Below are 17,528 nucleotides of genomic sequence, written 5' to 3' on the forward strand. Positions count from 1 at the left end.
TTCTTGCAATAGCTCATTGCCCAAAAGCATCTCCCAATATTCCTCTAGCATCATTACCATTTTCTTCTGTTGTCATTCTAACTGTAATTGATAGTCGGGACCAATTTCAAGAGACTCAAAACATCCTTTCTTAATTTAGGAGCCGAGGCATCACAACATTGTAGTGTTGCCATCCGCTACCGAACCGACCTTGGACAAGTGGAGGCACAAGTGTTGATAGCATGTAGCCTCAAAGTTATAAACATTTGGTCACCTTCTTTCTCTTTTGAAGTTTTGAAGTTAGTAAAAACATAACAATAACCTCCTCTACTTTTTGGAATTAGAAGCATATAAACCTTCTCTACTTCTACTTATCGTGTAGAAGGTGAAAAATATTGAGGCAAGTTGAGGATTGTAGGATCCAAATATTAATGCAGCGAAGAGGGTATTCTCAAGGTGTCGAGATGAAGCCAAGATATAGCATGCAACAAGGTAACGATTCCCAAAAGTTGGGTGCTAATAATTGATATAATTCAGAATACAAAATAGCAATAGAAGTAAAATAATGTGAAGAAATAACTACATAGAAGTAGATAATAGATATTTAGATTCAGATAAAGGAAATATAGGATAGACTAAGTTGTAAATAAAATTAGAATACATATAGTTTGTAGGGAGCCATGAGTATTTTATTAAATGATAATCTTTTTTTTTTGGTTCAACTATCACAAGGTTGTCTTTAGAGTACTCCCATTGTTTTGAAGATAAGCATTTCTCTCTCTCTCTCTCTCTCTCTCTCTCTCTCTCTCTCTCTCATCCTCATCTGAGCTTCGTGTGTGTATACAAAGGGAGATGTGGTGAAGAAAGACTTGCAACAACACATATAAAATTTCATTAAAGCTATTCCAATATTGATATTGATTGTACTTTCTTCTCAATAACTTTTGTTTTTCTTTCACCGAAGGCGGAGAGGGTCTCATTCGTATTATTAATTTTTGTTACTTTTTAAACCGCATTTGCATATGAATATGTAAAGCATTGACCTTTTAATTATAAATGAATCTTCTCATTTATGAGCCTGATGACTTCTTATTCATTTTAGTGTTTTTGTGACTTTCAACTTGTTGGCATTGCCTGCTTGAAGGTAGTGGTATAGGTGTGAAGCGTGTCCAATGTTGTAAACATTTTCAAGGCTTTTTAAATCTATTCTAGGTCTCAAGGCTTTTTTAAGCTATTTGCACCGCTAGTTGTTTTTGAACTCTCACAAGCAAGAATAAGAATCCTACGAGGGAAGATCTCTCCAAGCCATTGCAGAAGTCTCTCTCTCTCTCTCTCTCTCTCTCTCTCCTCCCCCCCACGATTCCATGCATAGCCTAAATCAACTCTCTCTCACGCATGCTCGAGGTGGTGTCGAAGATTGTTTTTGTTGCTGTGTCTTCCTTGTCAACAAGTTGCATGCTCCCCAATGGTAGCCAAAAAAAGGGGTCAAACTAGAGATGCATGAGTAAATGCATGCAAAAAAAGGGGTCAAACAAGACATGCATGCGTAAATGGGTGCACACACGTGCAAAAACTAGTGTTGCGTGTTTGTGTTTGTGTGTGTGTGTGTGTGAGAGAGAGAGAGAGGAGAAAAATAAAGAAAGAGTGAGTGAGTGTGTCTGTGTGGAGCCCATGCAATAGTGTATTGGAGTGTGAGACTTTCGATCCAATTATCCAATTGGGTATACGCAACAATCAAAGAAATTGCCCTCTCAAAGCATGGACGCGTCAACTTGGGCAAGACGCAGAAGCAAGAGACCCTCCTTCATTGCTTTTCTGTGCCCTCTCCACCAAATGCTCAACATTCATCATCTTCAAGCGTTAATGTGGAAGCAGAGATGGGGTCCTGCCTCTCCGCCCACTTCAAAGTCAATCCTAGCGCCTGCTGGGGCTCCAGCAGAGCTCATTTGACAGAAGAGCTGGAAGGCGACGTTGGCTCTTTTCCTTTTATGCGCCCACCCACTATACTTGGAGAGCATCCGACCATCTGTTTTGGATATCGTGAAGGCTTCAAGAGCACCTACAAGCTGGAGCGGCAGTTGGGTCAAGGTAGCTTTGGTCGCACTTTCATTGCAACACACCTTCAGTCCGGTGCCCAAGCTGCCGTGAAAGCCATCCAGAAGAGCAAGGTCCTCACTTTCTTTCTTGCCTCCGAGTTGTGTGTGTGTGTGTGTGTGTGTGTGAGAGAGAGAGAGAGAGAGAGAGAGAGAGAGAGAGAGAGAAAGAGAGATCTCATTGCTTCGTTAGCGTAGAAGCCGAAATCGCAATGCTGGCTGGAGGTTCATCCACGCGGCGACACTTTTTAAGAGGAAAACGGCTATCAGCTATCGGCTATTTTTCGCTTGAGAAGTGTTGAAATGGCATATATAGTTTCTAATATTTTACTCAATCTTAATTCGATACGAACGCAACTAACGAAGCACTCTAGTTATCGTCATGGAAGATCAAATATGACCTATGGGACCCAAAGAAACATATCATATGTGTTGCAAGAAACGCAGCCCAAGTAGTTGGAAACGTGTTTCCACATTTTTCAGCGCTCTTGAAGTGGCCCTGAAATCATGCCGCTGGCTTCTAAAGAAATCCATGCTAAATTTTTGAAAACATCCGCCGGCTTCTAAGCAAATCCCTGCTGGATTTTTAATTAAGTCATCTATTAATATAAAGTAACGTGGCCTAACTTAGGTTTGTTTTAGTGATTTAGAACCATGCACCCCTCGATTAAAAGGAAGGTCAAATTTTGAACGCTAGGAAAAATGTTTACAGAGAGCAGAAAACTTTCTTTCAGCTTTCCCACACACAAAACCACCAAACTCATGTGTTTATGCAAATCTTGTTAAAATGTTTTCTTGCAATGTAGTTGTCGAAGTTGTTGATATATCTTCTTTGGATTTTTGAATGGTTGGCTATTCTCAATTGGGTGTACCTTGAGCATTTCTTAGTCTGTAGGTTGCCGTTTGATGTTCTGATATGCAAGTCGACGTTTTAAATTTGGAAACGTTTCATGCAACACAACATATCATGTAGGGTGTCTGCAGTTAATAAGTGACTTGGAAATGAGCTTCGCAATTGAGGGTCCACGTCATGGTTGGGAGACGAATGTGTGTAGAGAGAGCTCATGGTTGAAAATGTGGGGAACGCAGGCTCTAATGTGGTCAAAAGCTGAGCATGCTAGTAGAATGTGATCTCACGATCTTGTTGGAGAGAGAGAGAGAGAGAGAGAGAGAGAGAGAGAGAGAGAGAGATTGTATTATCGTCCATGGAGGTCAAATATGACCCATGGGACCGAAATAAAACATGATAGTACAATGGTTTCTTCCTGCTGAAGGCATCGGATACATATCAGTGTTCGGAACTCTTGAATGATAGCTTTGTCCCCTCGGTAAACTGCCCATTTTCCTTGTTTGTGGGCTTCATGCATCTTTTTGAGCTCAATTGCTTTGCGTTTCGGTTGGTCGGTGGTTAATTCCTTGGGAATCCAAAGCGTGGTTCCCTTGAGGAGGCGGAATTGGCATAATAGCTTCAGCCGTTCCTCCTTGTCCTTGAAGGTGATGATGCAGTGCTCGGGTGGCACTCGTTTTCTCGTGTCGTTGATCCAAGAGACTGTGCTTGACTTGATGGAAATTGGTTGGAGGATGTCATTGAGCCAAGCATTGAGCTTGGCAATCGCGTCTTCGAGGGTGTCTTCTTCGGTGCACCAAGGCGATGGAAGCCTCCTGACCTTGACTTTGAGGCCGAGGGACTCTTGTAATTGGCGTTCCTAAAGGGCCACCCGTGTTCTTGTGTCGATCTTCTTTGTGATGCCGTGTGCAACTTCGTGGATCTTCTTTGGAATCACCGCGACAGACTTGCTGAGGGAGGCTTCAACCTCCTGTGCTTTGGCAAGCAGGGTCTTTGTTCCCTTCGCATTCTTGAGCTTGTGTATGTGCAACTTGAGTGCCGCATTTTCCTCTACGAGTTCGTGGATCTGGGCTTCGAGGCCTGCGAATCTCGCTTCTTGTCGTGCGGAGGGGTCCTTCGGCGGCGCGGCTGCCACAGTAAGGAAATTCCTGTGTGGGCGAGTCATCGGTGTCCCAGGGGTGAACATCTTCCCCTTGGAGCTCAAAGTGATTGTTAGGGCTGGATAGGCCAAGAAAACGAGGCTGTGAGGAGGTGATCGTCCCATATGCTGCTAGCTAAGGGTGAAACATTTCGGTGGTTTGAAACATTTTGCAATTAAGCTGGTACCAATCAAACCACAAGTAGTACGCCCCCTCTGGTGTACAATCTGGTGTAATCTACACGTCAAGGCCCACGTTGGAGTACAAAATTATCCAAGATAGAAATTTGTTGTAGAATCGAATCTAGGATATCACAAGTCAATGCTCATTGGATGAGCAAGAACCACCAAAAAATGGACTAGATGTGGTTTGAATCCATGAACCGTATGTTGGAATCAACAAGTCAATGATTGTCAGGTGCAACAGAAGGGTTTAAGGATTTTTAACTTGGATCTAGTACTCCGCACAAACACAGAGTTACTTTACTTCATTTGAAAGAAACTGAATTGACCACTATGAAAGAGAGAGGCAGAGAGAGAAAAGAGAGACGACAACGCATGTCGGGTCCCAACCACCCTCAAAGGCCCCTTTGCTCTGGTATCAAAGAAAGTACTTGCTTTAGATTATTTGCAAAAATGTTGATACTATGGTTAAATGCTGAATGCTGAATTCCTTATGTTGATGTTGATTTGATGCAAAAATGCTTCACTGAACTGATGCAAGAATGCTGGGCTGAATTGATGCAAAAACACTGATGATGCTCGGGTGTTGGCGATGGGAATGCTAGGAGCTGAGGTGCTGAGGGCATTGGATGCCCTTGCCGGTAGTGGGTTCTTAGATGCTTAAGACGAAGGCCATGTGACTCTTTTATAGGTTTTTGCGCCAATTGCCCTAATCCTAACTAAGACTGATGCTGACCTATAGCAATAGCTTGTCCACATGGCTCAAGTGCAATAAGCATGTGACAATGACAATAAAGCCACAAGATGTTGTTGCAGTCCACAATAGCCGCAAGGCACATCACCAAATGGGCCTCTAGACAAGAAAACCACAACGAAAGTACTTGCTGTCCACCAAAAGACCTTGTACAAAGGCTGATCTTACGTAAAAATTAATGGTAAAACTTTCCCAGACTCGGGGTAAGAGTTACAGAATGGGATGTGATGGTGTTCCTATGATAGGCAGCTACTGGAAGGCTGAACAATGAAAACAGGTCCAAACGATGTAGAGGTCACAAAGGGGATAAAAGCAAGCGATCCCATTGAGTAGGTAATCGCTCATATTGAGCTGGAAGAAACACGTCCAATTGGCCTTGTCAACTAGCGTTTCATTCAGCCACGGGCATGGGCAACAAAATGTGTCAAATCTGCCACAAAAGCCCACCCACGTAATCAATTTTCCAAGGCAACTTGCGAGAAGGGCAGCGCCGATGAAAACGCAAGTGGCATTGAATCCACGGGCGAGTCTGTTAGTGGCGGCCTGAGTCATGGAGAAGGGGCCCTGTCTGCTAGCGAAGGTGACTCCCAAATAGACATAGGAGGTGACCACCTTGACTGTACCTCTTGCTGCTGTAAATGTGGCTGCTCGCTGAACTGACCTGGAGGTGTGGAAGATCATGACATCGGTCTTCCCAAGGTTCACTATCAGTCCTGTGTGTGTACAAAACTCATCCACGATGCCCAAATGGCTGTGTAGATCCTCTGGTGACTCTGAAATCAAAACAATGTCATCAATATATAGCATAATGTTGACTGGAGTACCTGCTAGGTCAGCTCCTGTCCCTCCTACTCGTAAGATGTAGTCGGAGATCTTGTCGATGTAGAATCCAAAGAGGGTTGGGGAGAGCTCGGTTTGGTAATGTTCACCAAAAACCCACAATCCCATAATAAATTTGTGGGAGGGCACCTACAGAAAGTAGGCCCAGATGGGGGTCCGGACAAATACTCTTTTCTATCACAACTTTGGGAAAACCAATGTAGAAATAGTGGAGTTGTAAAAGTTCAAGTGTGCACATATTACTTTCAAGTTTCTGTCCATAGTCAGGATTGTCCGTGAGGAACTCTAGACAGGCATGTTCGGGAATTAGCTTTTAAGTAGTCTGGCTTTTATCTTTTGGTGAATGGTACTTGCTTGCTTAATCTGTTTAAGGGCCCTTGATTGAAAGTTACGCATGCATTTATGTGTTTCATCTTTCTCTATTTTTCTACAGGACTAGTGGAAATGTATTTAATGCAAAAACATATGGCACCTACAACGATGAAAAAAATTGTGTGCATGTGTTTTCCCATTTGCAGAGTGGACGTGCATCACTCATTGTCGCACCTTTATAGAACATTAAAATCCTATGGTACTTGCTCGTGAGTATGTATGTGTTTGCAAGCTCATGCATATGGGTTTTTACTTCTACAAATTCATAACTCGTTTTAAGGACCTAGTGCCCAAATGTGAGAGAGAGAGAGAGAGAGAGAGAGAGATTTACTTTGCACAAACACAAGGTTACTTTGCTTCAATTGGGAGATTGAACACAATGAGAGAGAGTGGCCGAGAGAGAGAAAAGAGACAACACGGCATGTCGGGTCCCAACCACCCTCAAGGGCCCCCTTGCTCTATTGCTAGAGCACCGTCTTGCGTAAGTTTACTTTCACAAATGCTACAATGCTGGATAACGCTGATGCTGATGGGATCTAGTCCTGATGCAAAAACACTAGGCTGATGCTGATTAAAAACACTAGGCTGAATGCTGATGCTGCGGGTACTAATCTGCAAGGGCTGAAGGCTGGTACTGTGGGTATTGATCTGAGGGTGCTGATGGTTAATGCTGAAATGCTGGATAACGCTGAGCCTGATGCTGATGGGATCTAGTACTGATGCAAAAACACTAGGCTGATGCTGATTAAAAACACTAGGCTGAATGCTGATGCTGCGGGTACTAATCTGCAAGGGCTGAATGCTGGTACTGTGGGTATTGATCTGAGGGTGCTGATGTTTAATGCTGAAATGCTAAGTGTGGGAGGCTGATCTGAAAGTGCTGGTGCTGGATCTGGGAATGAAAACGCTGATGGCTGAGGATGATGACAAAGGGTAAAAATGCCAGATAGTGGGTACTTTGTATTGCTTCTGATCCTCTGATGCCCAAAGGTTGAGCCCCTGGCTCACATCTGTAGGAATGTGAAGAGAGGTCGAGCAGTAGAATTTGCTCCACGAATCTACTTATGAAAGGTTCAGTTATTAATAAAATGACTAATGGCTTTACAGACTGTTCACATGCCTACTTGACTAAGTGACTGTATGAATGCATTGTACAAGTGAGGGTATGCAACTGACCTCTCTGATCATGCATGTCCTTCGAGAGGTTCACAAAGTGCCATGCTAGATCCTAAGCTATACTAATGAAGATTGACGGTAAACTTTAGTAGTAGCTTGTCCACGTGGCTCAAGTACAATGCGCACGTGACATCACACTCATAAATTTCTATGAGTCAGTGGGTTTCTTTCAACTTATGCATGCAAGAGGGGGGTCTATTTCTCTTTATCACCTGTAGTGTTCAATTGAATATTGCAGATATGTCTGAATGGGTCTGTATTCATAGTTTGATCTCATGCATTTTATTTTGTTTGGATCTGCAGATATTAGTTTCACTCTCAATGGCAGATGTGAAGCGTGAGGTGAAGATAATGCAGGCCTTGTCAGGGCACGAAAATGTGGTGGAGTTTTATGATGCATTTGAAGACAAGGACTTTGTTTATATTGTTATGGAGTAAGTCAACTCTAATCGATAAACCTTCAATATGTTTCTGCTAGTTGATGATGGCCTTTCGCCATTTGTTTTATGTTGTAGTAATTGATTTAAACAGTTCTTTGGGATCACAATTACCGCTAGCCTGTAGAATCGAGTTGTTTCAGGATTTCTTTGGGATGTTGAATGGACTTCCTTTGTTTCATGCTCAGGCTTGCTAGTGGTGTGATTGTGTTTGCTAGGGTTAGTTTTCGATTATGTGCTCATTACTTGGTTTTGTCTTATTTCTGCAACTTTGTCCGCAGATTATGCAGAGGGGGAGAGCTATTCAGCCGGATTGCCTCGAAGTAGGTCTTTGCAATTTTAGCTGAGTGACAGCCATAGTGTAGGACACATGCAATATAGCATTTTTACCTGTTCGTACCCACTGATTAACATACTGACATCAATGCCAGGAAAGGCTCTCAATACACCGAGAGAGATGCAGCAAGAATCGTAAGACAGATGCTGACAATTGTTGCAAGATGCCATCTTTGTGGGATTGTACACCGAGACTTGAAGCCTGAGGTCAGCAATGTGGCTTATTTGTTGCTAGTATAGCATTTTTCTGGGGATGATACTGACACTACTAATTTATTTGTAGAACTTCTTGTTCAAATCTGAGGATGATTCTTCAGAGCTTAAAGCAATTGACTTTGGCTTGTCCAACTTCATAAGGCCAGGTGCTCTAGAAGGGATTAATGCTAGATGTAGTTTATTTCATGTGTTCAGTATTTTGGGAACTTATATTACAAACTGAACTAGGTAGAGCTTTCAAGGATGTTGTTGGAAGCGCATGCTATCTAGCTCCTGAAGTACTGAAGAGAAGATCAGGAGCTGAATCTGATGTCTGGAGTATTGGTGTTATCGCCTATTTACTGCTATGTGGCAGAAGGCCATTTTGGGAGAGGACAGAGAGTCATGTTTTCAAGAAGGTTTTATTGTTTGGTTGTCTGAGTGTATTGTACTCTGATTATACAATGAGTTTTGTGGAGGATGTTATCTATTGGTTAACTTTGACGCTGTAGATACTGGAGGAGGAGCCCGATTTCAATGAAAGGCCTTGGCCCACTGTAAGTTCAAGTGCCAAGGACTTTGTAAGGAAACTCTTAGTAAAGAACCCACGCGCAAGACTAACAGCGTCACAAGCCCTCTGTAAGTGTGTAACACATTTCTTTTTCAAGATGAAATCATTGGAGATGCTGAGTATTAGAAACAGAGTAATTGTAGGCGGTAAAGGCCCTTGATGTTCTGAATTTTGTTTGTTATGCAGCTCATCCTTGGGTTAGAGAAGAAGAAGCTCGTGATATTCCTTTAGATGTTGCTATCTTATCAAATATTCGTGAATTCGTGAGGAGCAGTCATCTGAGGAAAATTGCCTTGAGGGTAACTGTCATTTTCATCAGTTTTGCAAAGAAGTATAGCTTGGGTTTCTGCTATATACTAACTTCCTTTCACAAAGCAGCAGTCATTTTTGGATAATTTTTCTTTCTTGTGATTTAACTTGCAGGCAGTGACAAGCATTCTGAGTTCGACAGAGATTGCGAATTTGGAAGATCAATTCAAAGCGATGGATACAGATAAAGATGGGGCATTATCCCAAGCAGAAATTTATGAGGTGCAAGAAGCACAAAAACATACAACAAGAAGTTTTTGCACCTTTCCCATGCTTGAGTCTTGCTTGCTCGATTTAGAAAAGTAGTAAGCATTGAGAGGTTATTGCGCTGCATTATCGTAGTATTTATGAATGTGCTACGCTAGAAGATCAATGCAAGTTCGTCTGCATCCATTTCGAGCTCCTATGTACTGGTCTGAAGAGGAAATGAATCATGACTGACAGGTCACAGAATCATCAAAGATTGCACATTATTTTATTATTTTCTAGGGAGGGATAGCTCATAAATAATAAAAGCATGGCATGATCGAAATCCCTTATGAAGAAAAAGATACAGGGAAGCTATGTTATGAACACAAATGCATGGAGTGGACTGGTCTCTCTCTCTTGCCTGAATGCTATTTATGCATTTCATGATGCCCAAATGTTAGAAGATGCTTGCTCTTGTTAGACAGGCCATCCAACCTATATTACAATTAGGAAAATACTAGAGGGAGCGAAATGTGCTCAAGCTCAGATTAACTAATTTGAGGGACACCACAGCTCTAGGTGCAACTGCATTATCTCTTTATGGACCACTCTTTGCACTTGGTCATGTTTTCATTTAAGAGCTTTCGTGGGTTCGTAGTTGCAACCTTGCATACAATAAGGCATTGTGACATCGTTGCCATGTGAATAAGGTTATGCAGAAGAACAAAGAAAGTGACTGTGTGCATGCCACAATTTGAACTCAGCCTGATCATTAGTTGTTTGCTTTATGTGTGAAGGCCCTTGCAAAAGATAAGACTTGGCATCTGCAAGAAATCAAAGTGATGGAGGTTTTGAGAGCTGTAGGTCTACTGTACATTCGCCCCTTTCAAGCAAGAACGATTTACAGGGCTGGTGGTTCACTGATTCTCGTTTGAGTTACAGATGGATGCTAACAAAGATGGGCGCATCAATTTCGAGGAGTTTGCGGCTGCTGCACTGCATGTTCGACAAATGGAGGGCTATGACTTTAGAAGATGGCACAAGCAATGTGCAGCTGCATTTGACAAGTTGGATGTGGATAAGGATGGGTTTATCACTCCTGATGAGTTGAGGCTGGTAAGCTAAACAATCATGCAGAGTCCATGATGTTAAGTACCATTAATCATCATCATCATCATCATTAACCATCTATGAATCTGGGCATAGAAGTTATGCCTTCAGTGATTGAGAATTTATGACAAATGATGGCTTTCCTTTGGCAGTTTTCGAGCACCAACAGCTCCTTTGTGTCTCTTATAGATGAAGCTGACATGGACAAAGATGGAAGGCTAAATTTGCAAGAATTTGAAATACTATTACGGTGAATGTCCATTGCAGGAAAAGAGGTCGGGCAACGAGTCGCTGTGAGGAGGCCATTTTCTCAGCTCAAAAAAGTATTATTTTCCCTTTCTCACATACCTGCAATATGCTCATGTGTATGCTTTCAAGAGTACTTACGGCATGGTGAGAAATGGTGAGTGATGGTTTGTCTTGACAGTTACAAAAAACCGAGTCCGCATACTCAGCACTTACCATGTAGGCACAAGTTTAGCTTCCCGTCCTAACAAAGGGAGTAGTTATGGTAATACCAAAAATGACAGAACCATCTCAATTAGGATGTGTGTCATACCAAGTTCAAATCTCCTCGTGGCTTGAATCACCTAAAAAATGTGCAGAAGACCTCTAATATTGTTTAGTTCCCTTATGTACATAAATGATATATATTTTTTTCATTGTGCATAGAACTCTGTCATAGTTGTACATTGATTTGTCTTATAGCCTGAGGTAGGCCTTTAGAAGACATTTAAAATCTCAATCTCTCTCTCTCTCTCTCTCTCTCTCTCTCTCTCTCTCTCTCTCATGACCTAGACCTAGAAACTTTTCCACCTGCATTGAGGGCTCTCCATTGCTACTCTTATGATCCTTGAGCATTGAGTCACTTGTCAACCCCCCACACAGTACATCACATAGTACATTACCAACTTTCCCACCCACATTGTTGGCTCTCCATTGCTACTCTCATCACCATGATCGTTGAGCATCAAGTCACTTGTCAACCCCACACACAGTACATCACATTGTACAGTACAAACTTTCCCACCCACATTGTGGGCTCTCCATTGCTACTCTCATAACCATGATCCTTGAACATCGAGTCACTTGCCAACCCCCCACACACTACATCATCACATGTATCTTTGGTCTCATAGGTCATATTTTACCTCTTGAGGACAATAATAAAATATCTCTCTCTCTCTCTCTCTCTCTCTCTCTCTCTCTCTCTACCAACTTACCAATTTTTGGTGTCAATATACCAAAAGATGGATTCCATGTTATGAGCATCAACTCTTTAAGTAAATTAATTGAAAATCAAGGCATAATGCACAGATTGTAGCATGAACATAAGAAAACGACTCCCAAACAATGAAAGGGGGCATATTGTTTGTAGCAAGAGAGATTCCTTGTAATAACCACTCACTAGCGTTGGATTTCTATCTTCAACACTTATAGCCACCAAGCCACTCTCCACCTATACAAACATCTTATATGCCCTCTTGAAATGAAAACCCCATGGATGCAAAGAGATAGAGAATGGAAACAACCTGAGCTCTTGCAAGCATACACACAAACATCATCATAGAAAAGCACACATTGAGATCTCTTTCTTCTTTTCTCTAATCAAAATTATAAGAAAAGTGCAAATAGCATAAGCGAGAAGAGAATAGGCGTTTGAGCAATATGCAAAATTGCAAGGCATGCCAATTTATCAACTACTTTTTTTAGAACACTGAGCACCCGGCTATAGATTGCTGCGTCTTGACCTTTATCCTGTCTTTGACTCGGTTCTCCAATTAGATTGGCTTCAATTGGCTGATCTGTTGTATCTTTCAATATTGGCTCTCGACTGTAGATTTGACCAATGTAATCCATGTAGAACGATCCTGATTGCATATTCACTAAATGGATGCTTTGCTGGCTTGTGCAGGTTTCTGGATAACCACTTGGATCCATCTTTTGCACTTCTATCTGCACCTCGTCTTTGAGCTTGTAATACCTAGCTCCACTGAAGTCTGTGAACACTTGGGAGTTCTCTAAATTTAGCTTTACTCTAATCAATAGGATCGTGGCTCCTGTGCTGCTTTTGCCACTCATAAGATACCTATGGCGTTCCGAATCTGTATATAAAACTTTATCTCCAATGTAGCCATATAGCTGTAAAATTTGTTATGTTGCAGTTGTGCATGTATTGCTACTGCTACTGGTTAGCTTTGGGTGCATTTGAACTCTCGACTCAACTTGAGTCCATGTTGTCTTGGTCTCTAAGAACTATCTCCTAGCTGATCCTGGTGTTGATTAGTAGAATTACTCCTGCTTGAGTTTGATAAGACTGCTTTTGCCAAAGTTTTTAAGCAGTTGATTGCTCTTAGAAATTGATAAAGGCATTCCGTTTGTACACTAATAACAGAAGAGACAAAGACATATTATGTGAACGCGATAATATCAAACATGGTAGGCTCTCAGTCATATGTTATGTCAAGGATATTAAAGAGCTTACCACACAGTTGAATGAATCACCCTCAAAAAGGTGCATGCAGGCTTGGTTTCAGGGGACAAGAGGTACCATCATGAACAAAGCATGAACAAAGAAATTCAACTTGCTTGTAGTAATTCTTCAATTTTGGTTGCTTTCTCATTGATGTAGGCCTTCATCGCTTGAGACAATGATTGTCCTCTCTTGCCTATGGTAGAGCTTTGTGACAAGCTTTGCATCAAAAACAAGAAACTGCTTTATGAAGATTGGCGATGCAAACCATGAGTAGGTAGGCATGTCAAGATGCTCAGCAGTAGCTAGGACATGTGAAGATGATATAGCACTAGTTGGAGAAGGTGAAGGTGATATAGGGGAAGGTTCTGCAGGTGAAAGCTCTATGCACATAGGAGGTGAATAAACGAACGTAGGGTCGTGCACTCTCCTCATAGTAATTCTAGTGCTAGTCATGAATGCACCACTCCCACACATCTCGAATGCTAGTAATTTTAGTTATAAATTCTAGTCATTCTCCTCATAGTAATTCTAGTCATAAATGCTCCACTCCCCACATCTCGAAGTTAGGCCCACAGTTCTTGATGTGCCTTCCATACATTGGCAGCCCTTCTAATGATGAATTGGTGGGATACTCAAGAAGATTTGTTCTTTAATGCACCACCAATGATCATTATAGGGTTCAGATCCCTTCAAAGTCTCTCTAATCTGGGTTTGGTGAGCGATAACCCTCAAGCTAAGTTGCATTGTATGCTCTACGAGGTATATATAATACACTTTAATCAATCGTATTAACAACCCAAATTAAATGAACATATTATATAGTGCCACATAAGCAAAAGCATTGTTTCATATAATTTCTTAGCAATCGGATCAAAATATAGTTCGATCAAAATGTAGTTTGATCAAAGGAAATACTTCTATATTAGAGGCATTTATGAGCATTTCATCATTGTGGACATCTTTTTTGAAAGTTTTGTCAGCATCAGTGATTGGAAATCAAGCACTGTTGCAAACACCAAGGAGATATTTTCTCACTTGATACAGCTATCCCTAGAAGCAAGAGCACAACAAGAGGGAGATTATCCATGGATAGCTCTTGAAAACATTAGCACACACCCCCCTCTTTTCACTAAAGCATCTAATGTATATAGCATGTGTTGGATTCTTAGACACTTATATTCCACAAACTTCTGTATGTGAGAAATTAGCTTTCTTGCGCAATATGTTGTAGCATATCTCCCAACAAAAAAAGAGGAATCCCTTAAATAGGCCTAAGGCATGGGATTTATTGCTTTGTATGAATGGAGTCCACAATGTTTGGACTACAATATTGTAACTTACTCTAACATGTGACCAATTAATGATCGGATGATCAATGAATCACTCGTTTCAATTGTGTAATGCTTGTTCAAGGTGGGTCTTTAAATTTCAAGCACAACTTTAATTATTTCAAGTTTAGTTTTAACAACATTTTTGAAGCTGTAGTTTTTGAAAAATTCAAAGTTTTAAAGGACATGTGCATTTTATGTTGCTAACATGTGCATCTTGCTAGGTACAAATGAAAAACATACCTTAGTGATATACACCTCAGCATGATGACATGCCACTTGAGCATGATGGCATATCAACTTAGCACAATAAAAATGAAAATGAGGATCCATATCTCAACCATGAACTAGTGCAACAAATCTACAAAGAAGATGATATTTGTGTGGCTAAAGGTGATCCACAATAGGACGAGCCATACTATGATGGAGAGCCATTGAGCTATAAGGAATGCAAGAAATTGTATCCAAACCATTTTACACCGCACACACTTTTCAAAGCCACTAGCAATGCAACAGGATTCCCTCCTTTAAAGATATATATCCTACAACACACGATATTGGTGCAGCATATGCATGCTAGATATAAGTGTATAGGCAAGCCCAAACAACAACCAAACAGCCATTTACTTTGTGCAACAATGCTATTGTTATTATGTTTTGGGGCACAAAGTAGATTGGAATGATTGACCTAGCATCGGAGGGGTTGGCAAGGGGTGCCCATCAAAACGATTTCATGCTCAAGAGGCAAATGAAGGAGAGCCTCAAGGCAAGAAGGGATTCACTTATCTCCCCAAAGAGATAATAATCCTTGAGCAAGCGGATACTCAAGACAGAACTAGCCAAGCAAAATGAGATTACATTGAGTGCTTGTTTATAAGGCACTAGAAGCTAAGAATGTTGGATGGAAGCAAAAACTAGCAAGATACAAGGCAAAGTTTGGTTTATTAGAAGAGGATATATGGAAGCAGAGACAAGCAGTTCCATGGGAAGATATGAGTTTAGCTTATGAGAGATAATGGGAGATTACACCTAAGATATAAGCTAGATCTTTTTGATGCAAAGGCCTCTTTTTGTAAGCTCTCTTTTGGTAAAAGCTTGCTCTTTGTAATAACCAAATTAATGATATTATTTGATGTCTCAGAGAAGAGAGAGAGAGAGAGAGAGAGAGAGAGAGAGAGAGAGAGAGAGAGAGAGAGATTTGACAAGGGCTTTACTTGATTAAAGGTATGTTGTATTTCTCACCCACAAATAGCTCTACAATCAATACAAAAATGTCCATGGACTTTGAGCCATACAAAAGTGTTAGTCATTGCAAAAAATGGAGTGCTTATACATTATCTGAAGCGTCAATCACAAGCACCATATCATCCACTTTCTCGACATTTGAACAGATCGGATCCACATCTTTCAAATCCCGCTCAATTTCATCATCAAAGTGGGCTTCATGTGCAATTGCTTCATGGGTCTGAAAACATCTGAAGCTTTGCTATGTAGATCGTGTAGCTGCCCTTGCGAGATTGTGATTTAGTCACATATTGTGAAGAAGTACGCTAAATTTGCAATCTCGTTTATAAATAAATCGATTTATTTTCTTAGTGTGCAAAAAAGCAAAAGACGACCAATTTTGCTCGCAGCTTTCACTAGAGGTGGCCACTAGCAAGACCATGAAAGCCATGTGTTGTAGCTCCACTTTCTCCCCTCCATATTCCTTCCATCAAACAGGTGGACTCTATGTCTTAATCACATCTATATGCCATGGATCCCCAAACATTCCTTATATGTTGGTGCAGGCTGTCTTCTATGTGTAAGCTACCCTACCATCGACATCACCTAATAACTGTGCACACACTTTCTTAAAATTATTGATGACCTCATATTTAGCAGATTGATTGTGCATTTGAAAATTTGGATTAAACACAAAGCCTACCCCATGTAAAGGGGTGTGTAATTGTTCCTAACATTCTCAGCAAAGGACACATTCATGTTTTTCTCTTGTTCTATAAAGGACATACTCTCATTCAGCTTGAAGCAACCTCGTGTATGTACCGATAGACCCGCCCAAATTTGAATGCATCTTAATCAACCAAGCACACTGGATGCACACAAGGCTCTATTACAGTGACAATTTTTTTTCACATTTCTCCAGGACATTGAAGAGTTCACAAGCTGAAACTTGCACTTGATTATCGTGAGCTCATAGAAGGTATACTTGTCAATCCAAATAGCCTGTCTTTTGTTAGGATTGTTTCTCAAAGGGTCGTCTTAACATTTCAAGAACGTAGTACGCAGTCACAAACCGCAGCTCACAAAAGATCTACAGATTCTTGTAGGGCGATTTAGTTCTAAAGTAAAAGCATGCTCTCTAATAAACTTGACGACATGATTAGTGTCTATTAAAGTCTGCCTCATGATGACACTTTTTCAAAGTCTTTGAGAAGAAAATTCAAAGTGTGGGTAGCACATGTATCTTGGGTAAGCTTGGGATGCTTGTTTTCAATTGCACGCCCTGTACCTTTGTTAGTTAGATGCATTGTCTATGACAAAGGTGGTAACATTTTTGGGCCCACCAACTTTTTGAATTACACACTCATATATGCTTGCTAGAAAATTTCTTGTTTTTTCTTTCAAGGATGTATCAATTGCTTCAATGAAAATAGATCACCTCGGACAAATCAACATCAAATCTATCAAGTTTTTTTTTGAAAAAATCCGTCCATCGAATGCAATTGTACATCCATATGTGGCAAGCACTCAAGAACTATGAGCTTAAAAATACTCTATAATGAAGCTTTCACTTTATCTAGATATTTTGTACGAATCTTGTTGTAATCAAATTCCACATATCATTTCTTCATTGTACTCACTACAGAATCCTTGAAGATAGGATTACACATTACATTAAAGGGGATTCTACATGCGACAAAATCTTGGGTCGACTTGAGATTAGCTCAAGCAACCATGCTTGTCAAATGATTGATGCAAAGAAAAACCACTATACGCTTGTTGACCACTAACCGATGCTACACCACATCCTTTTAAATGAGAAGTGAAAGGTGCGGAGTTTGGATTGCATGCAGTAGTAGTTGGGGAGAATTGTTCACCCCCTTGTACACTCACGGGTTACTTCATCTTTAAAAGTCATCTCCACATTCCTCTCAGCCAATGAATTTTCAATTTGAGATCGACCTTTCTTTT

The 17,528-nt window shown here is 40.9% G+C and overlaps 1 protein-coding gene across 2 annotated transcripts; it reads left to right on the forward strand.

Annotated features, from left to right (window-relative positions):
* Positions 1-1,770: 1,770 nt before the first annotated feature.
* Positions 1,771-12,721, forward strand: LOC147436745 (calcium-dependent protein kinase 16-like). 2 transcript variants are annotated; one of them, XR_015184755.1, is made up of 13 exons: positions 1,771-2,147; positions 7,686-7,816; positions 8,101-8,142; positions 8,251-8,362; positions 8,439-8,517; positions 8,600-8,769; positions 8,863-8,989; positions 9,108-9,220; positions 9,345-9,452; positions 10,217-10,279; positions 10,362-10,535; positions 10,682-10,852; positions 12,445-12,721. XR_015184755.1 is itself a non-coding variant. In XM_086486174.1 (12 exons), exons 1-12 carry the CDS (start codon positions 1,857-1,859, stop codon positions 10,781-10,783), a joined length of 1,512 nt encoding a protein of 503 aa, XP_086342300.1. In that variant the 5' UTR covers positions 1,771-1,856; the 3' UTR covers positions 10,784-12,438. The 2 variants fall into 2 exon arrangements, 1 of the variants encoding a protein (XP_086342300.1); XM_086486174.1 differs by lacking the exon at positions 12,445-12,721 and having other exon boundaries at positions 10,682-12,438.
* Positions 12,722-17,528: the final 4,807 nt, after the last annotated feature.

This window comes from Adiantum capillus-veneris, chromosome 17 (assembly GCF_014529385.1).
Source record: "Adiantum capillus-veneris isolate H3 chromosome 17, ASM1452938v2, whole genome shotgun sequence".
In the NCBI taxonomy this organism is placed as follows: Eukaryota; Viridiplantae; Streptophyta; class Polypodiopsida; order Polypodiales; family Pteridaceae; genus Adiantum; species Adiantum capillus-veneris.